Consider the following 14,846-nt stretch of genomic DNA (forward strand, 5'->3'; position numbering starts at 1 on the left):
GCGCTATACAAATAAAGTTTGATTTGATTTGATTAATTTTGTATCAATTGTTAAATGGTATAACCATTTCTTCCAGATATTCATTTTTTTTTTTTAAATTTACACCGTGACACAAACATAAGCCACCGCGCGCACATCCGTTTACGACGTCGACTCTACGCCCGTCTAATCCATAGACCGGGCCCGGAACGTTCCTCAAATCCTTCCGGGGGCCTCTGGGAACGCCAGAGATAGAATTCCCAGCCGGGCCGGCGGGGATGTCGGACTCACGTGTCGTCCTCGTCTTCCGCCGTCTGCCAGCTGTTCCCGAAGTCGTCAGAGGTTCCGGCCGGCTTTCCGTCCGGCTTCTCGAAGTCGTTGTTGGGGTTGCCGTCGTAGTCTCCGCACAGGCCGCACATCTGGTCCTGGTAGGAGCTGAGGGATGGAGGGATGGAAGGAGAGAGAGAACGAGAAATAATAATAATTTAAAAAAAAACGGAGATACTAAGAAAGAGAAAAGAGGGATTATTGAGGGTTGAGGTCATCAATCACGGAGAGAATTAGAGAGACGTTAGAGAATCTGGATTTATTGAGGACGTATTTTGGATCGGATCCTGCAGACGGTTCTGTCACGTGACAGAGATCATTCATCCGCGTGTTTGAGATTGATCCCTGTCAGGTTTCTGGAGGAAGTGACATGGGGTAAAAACAGGAAGTGGCTGGTGTCTCTCCGGTGTCGCGCCCACCTGGGAACGGTGATCTGGGCGTAGTGGTTCCCGTCCCAGCGGACCCGGAGGCCGAAGGTGGTCTGGAGGGTGACGTACTGACCCGCCAGCGAGAGGGACATGAGCGGAGAGGGGGAGTTAGGGAAGGCCACGCGCTTTCCGTTCACCTGTGGAGGGAGGGACAGAGGGAGAGAGAGAGGGAGGGACAGAGGGAGAGAGAGAGGGAGGGAGAGAGGGAGGGAGAGGGAGGGAGAGAGAGAGGGAAAGAGAGTGTTAGAAGACAAACAGCTGGTTTGAGCTCAGACCTGAGACACAAGCGTGGGATCAAACAGAACGGGTCGGGTCGAGAGTTCTAAGACCGACCGTTTCCTAATCTCCAGAAAAGAGAGAGGGAGAAAGAGAGGGAGGGAGAGAGGAGAGCGATAAAAGAAGGGATTTAAAAGATTATCTGAGAAATGCGGAGCGAGTGATAGAGAGATAAAAAAAACGATGACAGAGAGATAAAGAGGAAGGAGAGATAGAAAACAGGAATTAGAAAGGAACTGCTGTGTGCGTCTGGTGTAATCCTGCTAATCCACAGGGATTAGGGGGAGATATGGAGAGAATCACAGGACATCTGTAAAACACTGTATGCATGAACTATAATGACCTGTAAATGTGGTGTGGAAATGTCTGATAAAGCAGCCGTAGTGATAAAAGATTAAGTGGAGTTAAGGTTGCGATTACATTGCCATAAATGCTAGAAATATCATTGTTTTGGTGGATAACCTTGCTTGTATTTTGATAGTAAGTGATATATTAATGCATCTTTTATATATTTTCTAGTATTACATAGATGTTGCTGTTTGATTATAACAACTAATGTCATATGTTTATGACATGTTCATAACAACGGTATGAACAGCTATAACAGCTTCATAACAGGAGTGTGTGTGTGTGTGTGTGTGGACTGACCAGTGTCCTCCTGTTCTTCATCATGGTGATGGTGATTCCGTTAACGGTGACGTACAGCTTCCGGAGGTACGACAAGCCGGACAGGCCCCTCTCCTCGTTCTTCCCCTCCACAGAGAACCACGGACCTGAGAACCCAACGGAACCAGCGGAACCAAGAATTAATAGTCTAGCACTTCAGAGATAAAATGAAGTACAGAGTTATAGTGGAACAATGAGAACTGAGGAACATGACACCAGATTTATCAGCCTCACGTAGAACCGGGGAGCATAGAACCAAGAATATCTCTCAAACTAAGGAACATAGAACCAAGAACCCAAAGTTAAAGGCCTTATGAGGAGTTTCGGGAAGTGGAAGTGTTTTCCGCCTAAAAAGACCCCATTTCCCATGAGCCTCCCCGCGCACTGTCGTAAACCTTAGCTACCTGAGCCGGGTGTTTTGAAGACGGAATGATGGCCACCGACGAGGTAATTACACAGCTCTTACTAGTAACGTTACTTTTGACAATATATAACAGTCATATTTAACTCGCGCTGTCTCTTGTCGGTGGCGTAGGCTACTGTAGTAAATCGTTTCGTCATTCCAAGGAAGTTCTGAACGACCCGACCACAAAATAATAATCTAAAAATAAACTACATACAAGAAACAACATTTGTCGAAAATGGACACATAAACAAGTGTGGCTAATGTAGGTTCACCCACATTACAATGAGACTGTTTCGTAACCAAAAATAAACTCCTCAGGGTCCCTTTAAGAGCCTCATGTGACAACAACTCCATCAGGTTCTGTTAAAGACACTGACTACCCATCTACAATGGCGTGTGACCTGGCGTGTGTTCGATCGGTTTATCCGCACGCTCCGCGCTGACCTATGACCTCCGACGTGGTGGTGTGTTACCTGTGGTGTTCTTGCAGTTTCTGGCCAGGGTGTAGGTGCACGTGCCCATGAAGCTGTAGAACTTTTTATCGAAGGTGTTGTAGTGGGGATCCCCTGATACCACACAGTCCTGCGAGCCTGGAGAGGAGAAGGACAAGGAGGAGAGAGGGAGAAAGGAGAGAGAGAGGAACAAAGGAAAAAGGGAGAGAAAAGGGGAAGGGGTGAGAGAGAGAGAGCAGGTGTGAGAGAGGGAGAGAGGGGAACGAAGGTAGACCGAGAGACGATTCATGTCCGAATGAGGTAGCGTCTCATCTCCTCCCCTTGGAACTTGGACTACAAATCCCATCATCCCGCAGTCGACCCGTTCCGACGGGGACTCACTCACCTGTGGGGTAGCATCCCAGGTCTCCTCCCTCCGTCTTGCACTCGTGCATCGGGGGGCAGTCCGACGCCACGCAGGTGACGAACGGCGCGTCGCACCGGCACTTCAGCAGACAGTTCTCCACGTAGAACTCCTCTCCAGGCTGAGCGAGAGAGAGAGAGAGAGAGAAAAAGAGAGAGAGAGAATTTTTTACAATATTTTTAACAAAAAATCAAAAAAACAAACAAACAAACCAAAAAAACTTTATTAACCCAATAATCATTTCACAAACATAAATTTCATCAACACATACAACAATAATCACATTGTCTTACAAGTACTGGCCTCCTCTCCTCTCCTACCTCCTAGTACTGGCCTCCTCTCCTCTCCTACCTCCTAGTACTGGCATCCTCCCCTCTCCTACCTCCTAGTTCTGGCCTCCTCTCCTCTCCTACCTCATAGTACTGGCCTCCTCTCCTCTCCTACCTCCTAGTACTGGCCTCCTCTCCTCTCCTACCTCATAGTTCTGGCCTCCTCTCCTCTCCTACCTCATAGTTCTGGCCTCCTCTCCTCTCCTACCTCCTAGTACTGGCCTCCTCTCCTCTCCTACCTCATAGTTCTGGCCTCCTCTCCTCTCCTACCTCATAGTACTGGCCTCCTCTCCTCTCCTACCTCATAGTTCTGGCCTCCTCTCCTACCTCATAGTTCTGGCCTCCTCTCCTCTCCTACCTCGTAGTACTCTCCTCCTCTCCTCTCCTACCTCATAGTACTGGCCTCCTCTCCTCTCCTACCTCATAGTTCTGGCCTCCTCTCCTCTCCTACCTCATAGTTCTGGCCTCCTCTCCTCTCCTACCTCCTAGTACTGGCCTCCTCTCCTCTCCTACCTCATAGTTCTGGCCTCCTCTCCTCTCCTACCTCATAGTTCTGGCCCCCTCTCCTACCTCATAGTACTCTCCTCCTCTCCTCTCCTACCTCATAGTTCTGGCCTCCTCTCCTCTCCTACCTCATAGTACTGGCCGTTGTTGTGCTTGCAGCCACAGCTGTCCTTCTTCACGCACTTCCCCGCGCTGAGGACGTAGCCGGGGTCGCACTCGCACCCCTCGGAGCAGGGGCCGCCGCAGCCCGTGGTGGGGGGCTTGGCGCAGGTGGCAGGACAGGGGCTGGTGCAGGGCGTGTAGTGGCTGTTGGAGGGGCATTTCAAGGCTGTGGGGAGTGTGGGGGGGGGGGGGTAAATAGATCTGTCCACGATACTGTGTATCTGAACTGGACTAAGCCTGTGTAAAACTTTCACTAGTGTGTGTGTGTGTGTGTGACTCACGGCAGAAGGTCTCGTTCCTCCAGCTCCCGATGACGACGCCGCGGTCCTGACACTCGTTGACGTACGCCTCGATGGCCTCGCACAGCACAGGCTTGGCCCCGCCCATCTCGCACAGGTCATACAGGCAGTCCCTGAAGTAGCTCTGACACACACACACGCACACAGATGCACACACACGCACACACACACACACACACACACACACAAACACACAGACATACAAATACACGAACACACACACACGCACATGCACGCACACACACACACACACACACACACACACACACACACACACACACACACACACACACACACACACTTCATTCACCTAACAGTACAGCTCAATGCACTTGTACAACACTGTAAGACAAAACTATTTACACACACCGTATAACTTTCTTTCTTGCTGAAAGTTCCAAACAAAACATTCAGATTATTCTGTAATCCTAATCTAATAATAATCTACTCACATTGGGGTTGACTCTGGGGTGACACACAGCGAAGGGCCCCTTCTTGTCCAGCAGAATGCCACAGTAGCCCGAGCTCTCGTACCGGTCCTGTTCATCATCTGTACAGCCAGGGATGGTGGTGTTGGGCTTCTTATTACAGCTGAGGGTGGGAGAAAGAGAGTTAGTGTGTGTGTGTGTGTGTGTGTGTGTGTGTGTGTGTGTGTGCGTGTGTGTGTGTGTGTGTATGTGTGTGTGTGTGTGTGTGTGTGTGCGTGTGTGTATATGAGTGTGTGTATATACCACTCACTTAGGATCTGTGACCCAGCTGTCTCCAAACTCCTTGACGTTGGTGGTCAGGGAGCCGTCAGGTTTCCGGAAATCATCCTTAGAGTTTCCGTTGTAGTCTCCGCACAGTCCACACAGCTGGTTCTTGTAGCTACACACACACACACACACACACACACACACACACACACACACACACACACACACACACACACACATACACACACACACAGACACATAGAGCATTGCGTTGAGGGAAGTTTCATATACAAATGACTCATATTACGATGCCGGTAACACATACTTTGACGCCCATGTCTATAATGCATTATAAACCTACTTATAATGCATTATAATCTGCTTATTGCACTGTATAACTATAGTTATAAGCACTCATAAATATTCATAATTCTTTATTAAATAATCATAAACGTTATAAAGCATTGTGTAATGACTTAGAAAGTGTCTGTGTCATAGAAAGTGGCTGTGCTTTCTGTAGTGTGTGTGTGTGTGTGTATGTTTCCACTTACTCTTTAATAGCTTTGATGTCCATGAAATGGTTGCCGTCATAGCGTACAGACACGCCAAAGTCCATGGCAACCGTATAGTGCTTTCCAGCCAGGAACACAGACACGCCTGTTGCCAGGTTCAGAGGCAGGTTCACGTTGGTGCCGTTGAGCTAGAATGAAAAGGACGAACAAAAAGATTCCACTTACGTCAACGATTACACTCTCATTCCTCCGTCACTCTCTCTCTCCTCTTCTCCATCCCTCCATCTCACCTGCACGGTGCCTCCCTTCAGGATGGAGACCTTCACCCCGCGCACGTACACGTGCACGGCCTTCACGTAGGAGATGGTGGGCCGGTTGTAGCGGTTCTCGTTGTCCACGTGGACCTCGAAGTGCGGCAGGGAGGCGGTAGAGTTGCAGGGCTCCGACATCAGGTAGCTGCAGTTCCCCATGAAGTCGTAGCGCCGCTTGTCAAAGGTGGTGTAGTGGGGGTCGCCTGACGCGATGCAGCTGGAAGAGCCTGGAGAATAGGATTAGATTAAGATTTGATTTAGATTTGACCCCAAGATTAGATTTCGATTTGACCCCAAGGTGACTGGTTGTCAGTTTGGCGTGAGCTAATGGGGATCCTACTAAATTTAAAACGTGGAAGTGTAAAATGACTTAATATTAATCTGGGTCTGGGGAAAATGCCCCCATTGGGTTCCATCCGGTGTCCTACTTGTAGGCCTGTGCCTGAGGAGAACTCAGTCATGTTCTAGAATTAGAATTCAGCAGGAATGTTCTAGAGTTAGAATTCAGCAAGAGTGTCCTAGAGTTAGATACTGTGGATACCTATTCCACATAGGATTCCACAACAGCTTTCTTTCTAGAACGTTCCCTGATGACATCTCTACCTTTAGGGTAGCAGCCCGAGACGCCGCCGACGTTGCGACACTCTTCTGTGGGGAGGCAGGTGTTGTCCACACACTCCAGGGTGTAGTTCCCGGCACAGCGACACATCTTGGAGCAGCTGTCACCAAAGATGATTTCCCCAGGCTAGACGAGGTAAGACACACGGAGGATACTGGCTGGTCAGCTCTGGGCTTACAGGTTTTTCTCGTTGTTAATTGCAGGAAAGTCGAGTTTTGTAAGAAATAAGACCTCGGCCACAAAATGACAATAGAAGCATTCATAAACATCCACACGCATCCTTGGGAATTCACATGTTCATAGGCATCAGCTAGCATTCTCAGGTATTCATATTTGTTGTTCATAAGCATTTGTACGTGCTGATAGGCATTCATAAGTGTTCACATGTGCTTAGAACAGTTCATGACTTCAGCAGTTCATAAGCTTTTATAACTGTTCATAACCCATGACCTCTGACCTCATAGTAGTTGTTGTGTTCGTCCAGACAGCCGCACTGGTCCAAGCGAACGCAGCGACGGCCCTTGAAGACGTATCCTGGCTTACAGAAACAGCCGTTGATGCAGGAGCCAGTACAGTTGGTGGAGGGTTCCTTACAGCTGGGGATGCATGCCGGTCCACACTCGATGTACTCGGCGTTAGGGGGGCACGTCACTGAAGAGAAGAGGAGAGCCGGACGAAGAGGGAGGAAGTGAGGTCATCGCAGAAGATTTAATGGGTCTCTGATCTTAGTTTGCATGTATTCCTACCTGGTGGTTTGTTAGTTGTTGGTTTGGGTGTTGTTGGCTTGACTGTAGTGGGTTTAGTGGTGGATGGTTTAGAGGTAGTTGGGCCAGGAGTTGGCGGTTTGGCTGTAGTGGGTCCAGGAGTTGGTGGTTTTGCTGTAGTTGGACCAGGAGTTGGCGGTTTAGCTGTAGTTGGACCAGGAGTTGGTGGTTTGGCTGTAGTTGGACCAGGAGTTGGTGGTTTGGCTGTAGTGGGTCCAGGAGTTGGCGGTTTAGCTGTAGTTGGACCAGGAGTTGGCGGTTTAGCTGTAGTTGGACCTGGAGTTGGTGGTTTGGCTGTAGTGGGTCCAGGAGTTGGTGGTTTGGCTGTAGTGGGTCCAGGAGTTGGTGGTTTTGCTGTAGTTGGACCAGGAGTTGGTGGTTTAGCTGTAGTTGGACCAGGAGTTGGCGGTTTAGCTGTAGTTGGGCCAGGAGTTGGCGGTTTAGCTGTAGTTGGACCTGGAGTTGGTGGTTTGGCTGTAGTGGGTCCAGGAGTTGGTGGTTTGGCTGTAGTTGGACCAGGAGTTGGTGGTTTGGCTGTAGTTGGACCAGGAGTTGGTGGTTTGGCTGTAGTTGGACCAGGAGTTGGCGGTTTAGCTGTAGTGGGTCCAGGAGTTGGTGGTTTGGCTGTAGTTGGTCCAGGAGTTGGTGGTTTGGGTGTAGTGGGTCCAGGAGTTGGCGGTTTGGCTGTAGTTGGTCCAGGAGTTGGTGGTTTGGCTGTAGTGGGTCCAGGAGTTGGTGGTTTGGCTGTAGTTGGACCAGGAGTTGGTGGTTTGGCTGTAGTTGGACCAGGAGTTGGTGGTTTGGCTGTAGTTGGTCCAGGAGTTGGTGGTTTGGCTGTAGTTGGACCAGGAGTTGGTGGTTTGGCTGTAGTTGGACCAGGAGTTGGTGGTTTGGCTGTAGTTGGTCCAGGTGTTGATGGACTAGGTGTAGTTGGGGGTGGAGCTGAAAAGAAAAGATGAGAATTTGATCGGATACAACTAAACTATGTTCGAGGTGAAATGGATGTCCACTTCTTATGTCGGATATCCAGAATTTCACTTGATTTACTTTTTTCCCCTACAGTTTTTCAGGTAATGTTCTTACCTGTGCAGGCCATGATGCATACACTGTCCACCGCGATGTCTGTCTTGTCAGTTTCACCAAACACCCCTACAATCACAAACTATAATACAGACAGACACACAGACAGTATAAAGTATAGTTGCTGCAACCACCTCAAAGGTTTGTAAGGTACTATGTTTACAAGGATGTAAATTATGTCCTGAACGGTGGTATGTCTTTAAAAGCACTATATGGTGATGAAGGGGTCTAAGCACCTGGATGTCAGCGGTTCCGAGGTAGCGAACCTCCGCAGGCCTCCAGCCCCGACCCTGGTTCCCCTTCACACTAAAGAGAACAGCTCCGAGACCACCACCTGGAGGAGATGGGGGAGAAAGAGAGAGAGAGGGAGAGGGAGAGTGGAGGTAGAGAGAAGGTAAACAGGTCAGCCGAAGTTCAAGGATGTGTGCTGCTTGTCTACTTTCATCTCTCGACACTGTCAGCTGCAAACCAGTGAGTCTTACCGGGTTTGTGACATATGAAGGTATGTGTGTGTGTGTGAGTCTTACCGAGAGTGTAACAGAATGAACCGGTGTGTGTGCGTGTGTGTGAGTCTTACCTGGAGTGTGACAGACTGAACCAGGGTGTGTGTGTGTGTGTGTGTGTGTGAGTCTTACCGGGAGTGACGGCGTGGATGTTGATGGCCATGTTGGCGGCGGTACCAAACAGATAGTAGTGGAAGGTGAGGTCCAGACAACTGGTGGTGGCGGCGGTTACCGGGCTTCTCAGCTCTGCCCTGGCGCCCGGGACCGAAGAATAGGAGTCCATCAGCATGTAGCTGCCGACTGCAGAGGAGGAGGAGAAGAGGGGAGATGAAAGGAGGACAATTAGTCCACCGAGGGCTTAAGAGGGAGGGATGTGGTGGCTGTATAGCTCAGGAGGTAGAGCGGGTCACCCAATGATCGTAGGGTCGGCGGTTCGAATGGCCCTGAACCCCAAATTGCTCACTATGAGCAGGCTAGCGCCTTGCATGGCAGCGGCCGCCATTGGTGTGTGTGTGAATGGGTGAATGAGAGGCCTTCATTGTAAATTGCTTTGGATAGACCCTTTATCAAGAGGAGAATTAACCTGCTTTTTCCCAAATAAAATGTTAAGCTTGTTTGATACATGGCTTCCTAGCAAAGCTATTATGGGCGCAGTAATATTTCAAATAGAACTGTAAAGAATATACAACAGCTCTTAACCAATCAGATTGCGAGGTTGCAACAACCCGAGCCCTATGTGCTAATTTCTTATGATGTCATAGAACCTGGTTTCCTGCTGCATAATGCTGGGCTCACACAGGATTTCTGGGCCAATTTATCCCCGATTCACCCTTCCGAAAATCGTAGGCGAAATCTGGTCTGGAACGTTGGTCAGTACTGATGTTTGGCCCAGATTATCTTGTAATGTGAGGGGTTTACAGATCCAATTTTATACCTCCCGGTCGGCTTGCAAACCCATTGGGGCTGCCCTGATCATATCAAATAACATGTTTGATATTTAGATTATTACGACACTACTTTACAACTTCGTTGCGCCCTCTGGTACGATAAAATCCTGTAGTTGTGTGTGATAAGCCGTTATTTTCAAATCTTGTACTGTGTGCATGTTTGAGATGCCAGAAGTAGGTTACGTCTACTGTGAGAGGTGCATAAGCTAAAACAAACGCAGTCCTCCATGTCTAGGTCTGCGGAGGCGACGGACGTCGGTGCACTCACAGCCCGGTTTGGAGAAGTCGTCATCTGGTCCGGTGCCTTCCGTGGAGGTGGGGCCGTTCCAGGGTTCCCAGCCGAAGATGTCCGGGTGCTCGGGAGTCAGGACAGCCCAGCCACACAGGTCTCCGCCATCCTCGTCAAAGTCGCAGCCAGTCAGACAGGCTGTGGAAGTACGGTAGACGTGTTGGGGGTTAGCGAAGACGTGAGACGCGTGAAGGGAGAGGGTAAGAGACAGAGAGAGAGAGAGGGGAACGGGGAACTCACAGGGACAGGCTCCATCACTGATGACTATGTTGTCCAGGGCCGTATCACAGGAGGAGCTGAATCCTCGCTGTGCCTCAAACACAATCTACACACAGAAACACACTCAGTATAGTCTCACACACGATCTACACACACAGAAACACACTCAGTATAGTCTCACACACGATCTACACACACAGAAACACACTCAGTATAGTCTCACACATGATCTACACACAGAAACACACTCAGTATAGTCTCACACACGATCTACACACACAGAAACACACTCAGTATAGTCTCACAAACAATCTACACACACAGAAACACACTCAGTATAGTCTCACACACGATCTACACACACAGAAACACACTCAGTATAGTCTCACAAACGATCTACACACACAGAAACACACTTAGTATAGTCTCACAAACGATCTACACACACAGAAAAACACACTCTCAGTATAGCCTCTAAACACACACACACGCACACGCACACACACACAAAGGGTCAAGCCATAATCACCATAGCACATTAACAATCTTGTTTCAGTCAATTCACCTGAGAAGGCGGTCACTCTAAGTTAATATTAGAATAACTCTTCTTATATAAGTGGGTGGGACTGCATAGGGTAAAGTCTGACAACTGTAAACCTTCAGTGAAAGTACAGGTGTGTGAGTGAAAGGCTTAATGTAAAGAAAGCCCTCCCAGGTGTGTGTGTGTGTGTGTGTGTGTGTGTGCGTGTGCACGTGTGGGTGAACACAGATTGCTTTACAACTATTGGTGGAGGAGAGAGGAGGAGAGTTAAGAGAGTTGTTAACATTCTCTAGGGTTCGTAAAAGACTACAGGATATCTGATTCATCACACACACACACACACACACACACACACACACACACACACACCTGCTCCCTAAAACGTGTTAAAGTCAAAGTCAGACCGACTCGAGCACTTTTATCTCATTCTCTACGAAATCTATAAAATAAAATAAAAAGGAGCCACAAGATAATACGCACTCAATGACCCGACAAAGGCTTTCTGTGCCAACTCCCCCCACCCAACACACACACACACACACACAACTACACACACACACACACACACACACACACACACACACACACACACACACTCACAGTGACGGTCTGTCCGGCGGGCTTAGCCACAGTGATGGCTCCGGCCAGCCAGGAGGGGCTCTGTATCCCCGTCTTCTCCCAGACCACGTCCTCGGCGCTGGGCCGCTTGGCCAGGACGCGCAGCTTGTTCTGGTTGTCCGAGCCGTACATGTAGTAGCGGAACTGGACGCAGACGTGGGCCAAGCCCGAAGAGAGAGCGGGGCTGAGCAGACGGGCCTTCTGCCCGTTGGCCACGTTGTCGGCTTCGTGGTAGATGTAGAAGCCGTCTGCGGAGAGAGAGAGAGAGAGAGAGAGAGAGAGAGAGAGAGAAGGCAAAAAGAAAGAGAGTATCTTTTTACTGGTGTCTCTTTACTGGTGTCTCTGTGTTGGTGTTTCTTTACTGGTGTCTCTTTACTGGTGTCTCTTTATTGGTGTCTCTTTATTGGTGTCTGTTAACTGGTGTCTCTTTACTTTGGTCTTAGTGATTACATGGGAAATAATGAACCAGGCTTAAAAAACTATGCATTATCCCTTTATATGCCCCCACCCCCAATTCCCAAGAAACATATTATTAACCTTCAAATTAACATATTATTAACCTTTAATTGACCTGTCTATACAGACAGGTCAATTAAGAACAATTTCTTATTTGGAATGATGACCTGTGCAAAAAAACAGTCTATTAGACAGAATCACATGAGCCCAGTATGAATTCTAGAGGACCGGGACCGCCCGATTGGACCAGGTCACGGAGGCGGGTCCACTCACTGCCGTCCGGGTAGTCCCCGCTGGGCCCGGTGAAGTCGGAGGGGGTGGGGCCACGGTGCCGGGTCCAGTCGCTGTGGTCGGCGGAGTCCTGCTTGAATCTGCAGAAGGGCTCGGAATCATGGTTGAAGTCGCAGGAGGTCAGGACCACTGAGGAGGAGGAGTGAGAGAGAGGGGAGGAGGAGGAGAGGGAGAGGGGAGGAGGAGGAGGGAGAGAGGAAGGGGAGGAGGAGGAGGAGAGAGAGGGGAGGGGGAGGAGAGGGAGAGGGGAGGAGGAGGAGGGAGAGAGGAAGGGGAGGAGGAGGAGAGAGAGGAAGGGGAGGAGGAGAGAGAGGGGAGGAAGAGGAGGGAGAGAGAGGGGAGGGGGAGGAGAGGGAGAGGGGAGGAGGAGGAGGGAGAGAGGAAGGGGAGGAGGAGGAGGGAGGCGGGAGGAGAAGGGAGAGAGGGGAGGAGGTGGGAAGAGAAAAGAGGGGAAGAGATGGAAGATAGAGGAGAGAGAGAGAGAGAAAGAGAGAGAGGCGTAAGTGCTTCTGTTAAAATAACATGACATCCCCTCATAACTTAACCAATGAAAACAGTATTTGATGATAGCCCAGAAAAAGTGGGGCGGGCGTCGTCAACTTTCCTCCACAGGCTACGAGCTTCCTGATCTCCGTGGGTATCGGCAACAAAATACCTTTATCTCTTGATAAACGGGGAATCTTTTATGGCTCGAGGAACCAGAAGGAGGCACCACCCAGCCACTAAACCCACTTTTACTGCCCCTCCGTGGGGCGGTGCTGTTTCGCCACAGCGGGCGTGCCGGTAGGCAGGTGGCCCTGGGATGGAGGGATGGAGGCGCAGATAGGGGGGGATGATAAACGTGTGGAGGGAGGTAAAGTCCAAAGCTGACCCAAGGACGTTGCGAACGAAGGATGAGGGATGGTCACGTGATGGTGAGCTTTCTCGTCCCTCCCTTGTATCTTATCTCCCTCTCTCTTTCTTCCTCCCTTTTTCTTACCCCCCCTCCCCCGACCCTCTCTCTTTCCCTCCCTCTCTCTCTCTCTCTCTCTCTCTCTCTCCCCACACTCTCTTTTTCCCTCCCTCCCCCTCTCTCTTTCTCTCTCCCCCTCTCTCTCTCTCCCCCTGCTCTCTTTCTCCCTCCCTCCCCTCTCTCTCTTTCCCTCCCTCTCTCTCTCTCTCTCTCTCCCCACTCTCTTTCTCTCTCGCCCTCTCTCTCTACCAGAATTGGTAAACAATGGAAGTCCCCCCTGGAGAGCTAATTCTGTTGGGTTGCAGCCCACTACTAACACACACACACGCGCGCACACACACACACACACGCGCACACACAGACACACACACACACACACAGCTCCAATATACATAATACAGTAATATACTGTATGTTCCCTAGTGGGTCGCTTAGTCAGAATTCAGGGATTCAAGGATCTTTACTTCTCATGTTTACCAGATACAGAGAAAGACCCAGACCCAGAGAGGACTGAACGTACTGTCAACATACTAACTTTATTCTTGTATTTTATTTTTTCCTGCATTTTGTTTTAAATGTCCTTTCATAATGTGTTTTTTGCGTTTCGTTTTATGTCCTTTTATAATGTGTTTTATAATGTGTTTCTCTTGCACTTTGTCTTGATGCTTTTAATGTTTCATGTAAAGCACTTTGAATTGCCTTGTTGCTGAAATGTGCTTTACAAATAAACTTACCTTGCTTTGCCTAAGTAATAATGCTGACGTACGAATGTAGCAGAAGCACTAATGTACTATCTATGTACTAAGTTCTAGTACTAGGTACTAACTTACCAGCATCTCTCTCAGTTCCATCACTGTATGGAAAATGAAAACAAAATCATTATAGCGTACAGTAGAATGTACAAAATCATTAGAATGTACAGTACAGTAGAACATAAGACAAGAGAAAAACACATATACAGTACTAAGACCGGACAGCTCAGTTATACTGCATCTATCTATGGTGCTATGACAAGCAGTCATAATATCAATCAAGTCAAAAAGAAGGTTGCACACACACTTTTAAAATGCTTGGACGAGCATCTGTCCACTTTTTAAAGCCGTTTCTTGCTGTTTTAAAATCAAAATGTTCTTCCTGGCTGCAAATTGAAGTTACACATAATGTTGTACTTCACATTCCACTATGCAGAATGTAAGAAGATGAGATGATAGTTTGGCGAAAACTGAACTAGATACTACTATATCACTTCCAAAGACACTGAGAATCTCTGTATCACGGCTTGGCTATGCAATTTAGCCAAGATTAGCCAACATCCACATTTGTACAATAACAAACTGAACTGAACAAAATGAATCCAGGAATAAAGTTGCTTTGAATTCCTTCAAATGACAGAAATAAATCCATCAATTAACTGATGAAGTTAAATTATACAATCTATTGTATGAGTTAATTGCTATTAACTGTAACTCACCACTGTGTGTGTCTCTCTGTGCTGCATCCACTTATCCACAATAGCACACATAAAAACTTTAACTTTTCCATGGCTAACTGTTCAGTTAGCAGGGTAGGAGATGGAGGAGAAGGAGAAGCAGTCTTTTATACCTACTGTACAGGTACCTTGACCTGGGTTGAGGGGGGGGGGGGGGGGGATGATCAGAGGTGGGGTGTGTTATGAAAAATGCTATCATTTCACTCTGACATAGCATGATGCTATGTTGCACATTGCAACACGGCCAGCATGAGTGAATGAGTAACATTCAATGATTATACAGGGTGTGTCCCTTTAAAAAAATATCTACACTATACAGTGACTGTGAG

At 48.6% G+C, this 14,846-nt stretch overlaps 1 protein-coding gene across 1 annotated transcript in view; it reads right to left on the reverse strand.

The window, feature by feature from the left end:
- The window catches only part of zanl (zonadhesin, like), a gene marked incomplete at both ends in the record, with an annotated part of 30,143 nt that extends 16,644 nt beyond the window's left edge, over positions 1 to 13,499 (reverse strand). The window contains 22 exons of the mRNA XM_084451603.1: positions 271 to 414; positions 726 to 871; positions 1,659 to 1,783; positions 2,556 to 2,672; positions 2,920 to 3,058; positions 3,899 to 4,098; positions 4,214 to 4,355; positions 4,684 to 4,822; positions 4,970 to 5,098; positions 5,478 to 5,626; positions 5,729 to 5,976; positions 6,353 to 6,494; positions 6,826 to 7,019; positions 7,115 to 8,074; positions 8,216 to 8,294; positions 8,449 to 8,546; positions 8,848 to 9,015; positions 9,931 to 10,089; positions 10,192 to 10,276; positions 11,312 to 11,577; positions 12,059 to 12,205; positions 13,493 to 13,499. Of these exons, the coding sequence (XP_084307729.1) occupies positions 271 to 414; positions 726 to 871; positions 1,659 to 1,783; positions 2,556 to 2,672; positions 2,920 to 3,058; positions 3,899 to 4,098; positions 4,214 to 4,355; positions 4,684 to 4,822; positions 4,970 to 5,098; positions 5,478 to 5,626; positions 5,729 to 5,976; positions 6,353 to 6,494; positions 6,826 to 7,019; positions 7,115 to 8,074; positions 8,216 to 8,294; positions 8,449 to 8,546; positions 8,848 to 9,015; positions 9,931 to 10,089; positions 10,192 to 10,276; positions 11,312 to 11,577; positions 12,059 to 12,205; positions 13,493 to 13,499 (3,983 nt within the window). The remainder of the gene's footprint in view (positions 1 to 270; positions 415 to 725; positions 872 to 1,658; positions 1,784 to 2,555; positions 2,673 to 2,919; positions 3,059 to 3,898; positions 4,099 to 4,213; positions 4,356 to 4,683; positions 4,823 to 4,969; positions 5,099 to 5,477; positions 5,627 to 5,728; positions 5,977 to 6,352; positions 6,495 to 6,825; positions 7,020 to 7,114; positions 8,075 to 8,215; positions 8,295 to 8,448; positions 8,547 to 8,847; positions 9,016 to 9,930; positions 10,090 to 10,191; positions 10,277 to 11,311; positions 11,578 to 12,058; positions 12,206 to 13,492) is intronic.
- Positions 13,500 to 14,846: the final 1,347 nt, after the last annotated feature.

The sequence above is a fragment of the Borostomias antarcticus genome, assembly GCF_949987555.1.
Source record: "Borostomias antarcticus genome assembly, chromosome: 17".
In the NCBI taxonomy this organism is placed as follows: Eukaryota; Metazoa; Chordata; class Actinopteri; order Stomiiformes; family Stomiidae; genus Borostomias; species Borostomias antarcticus.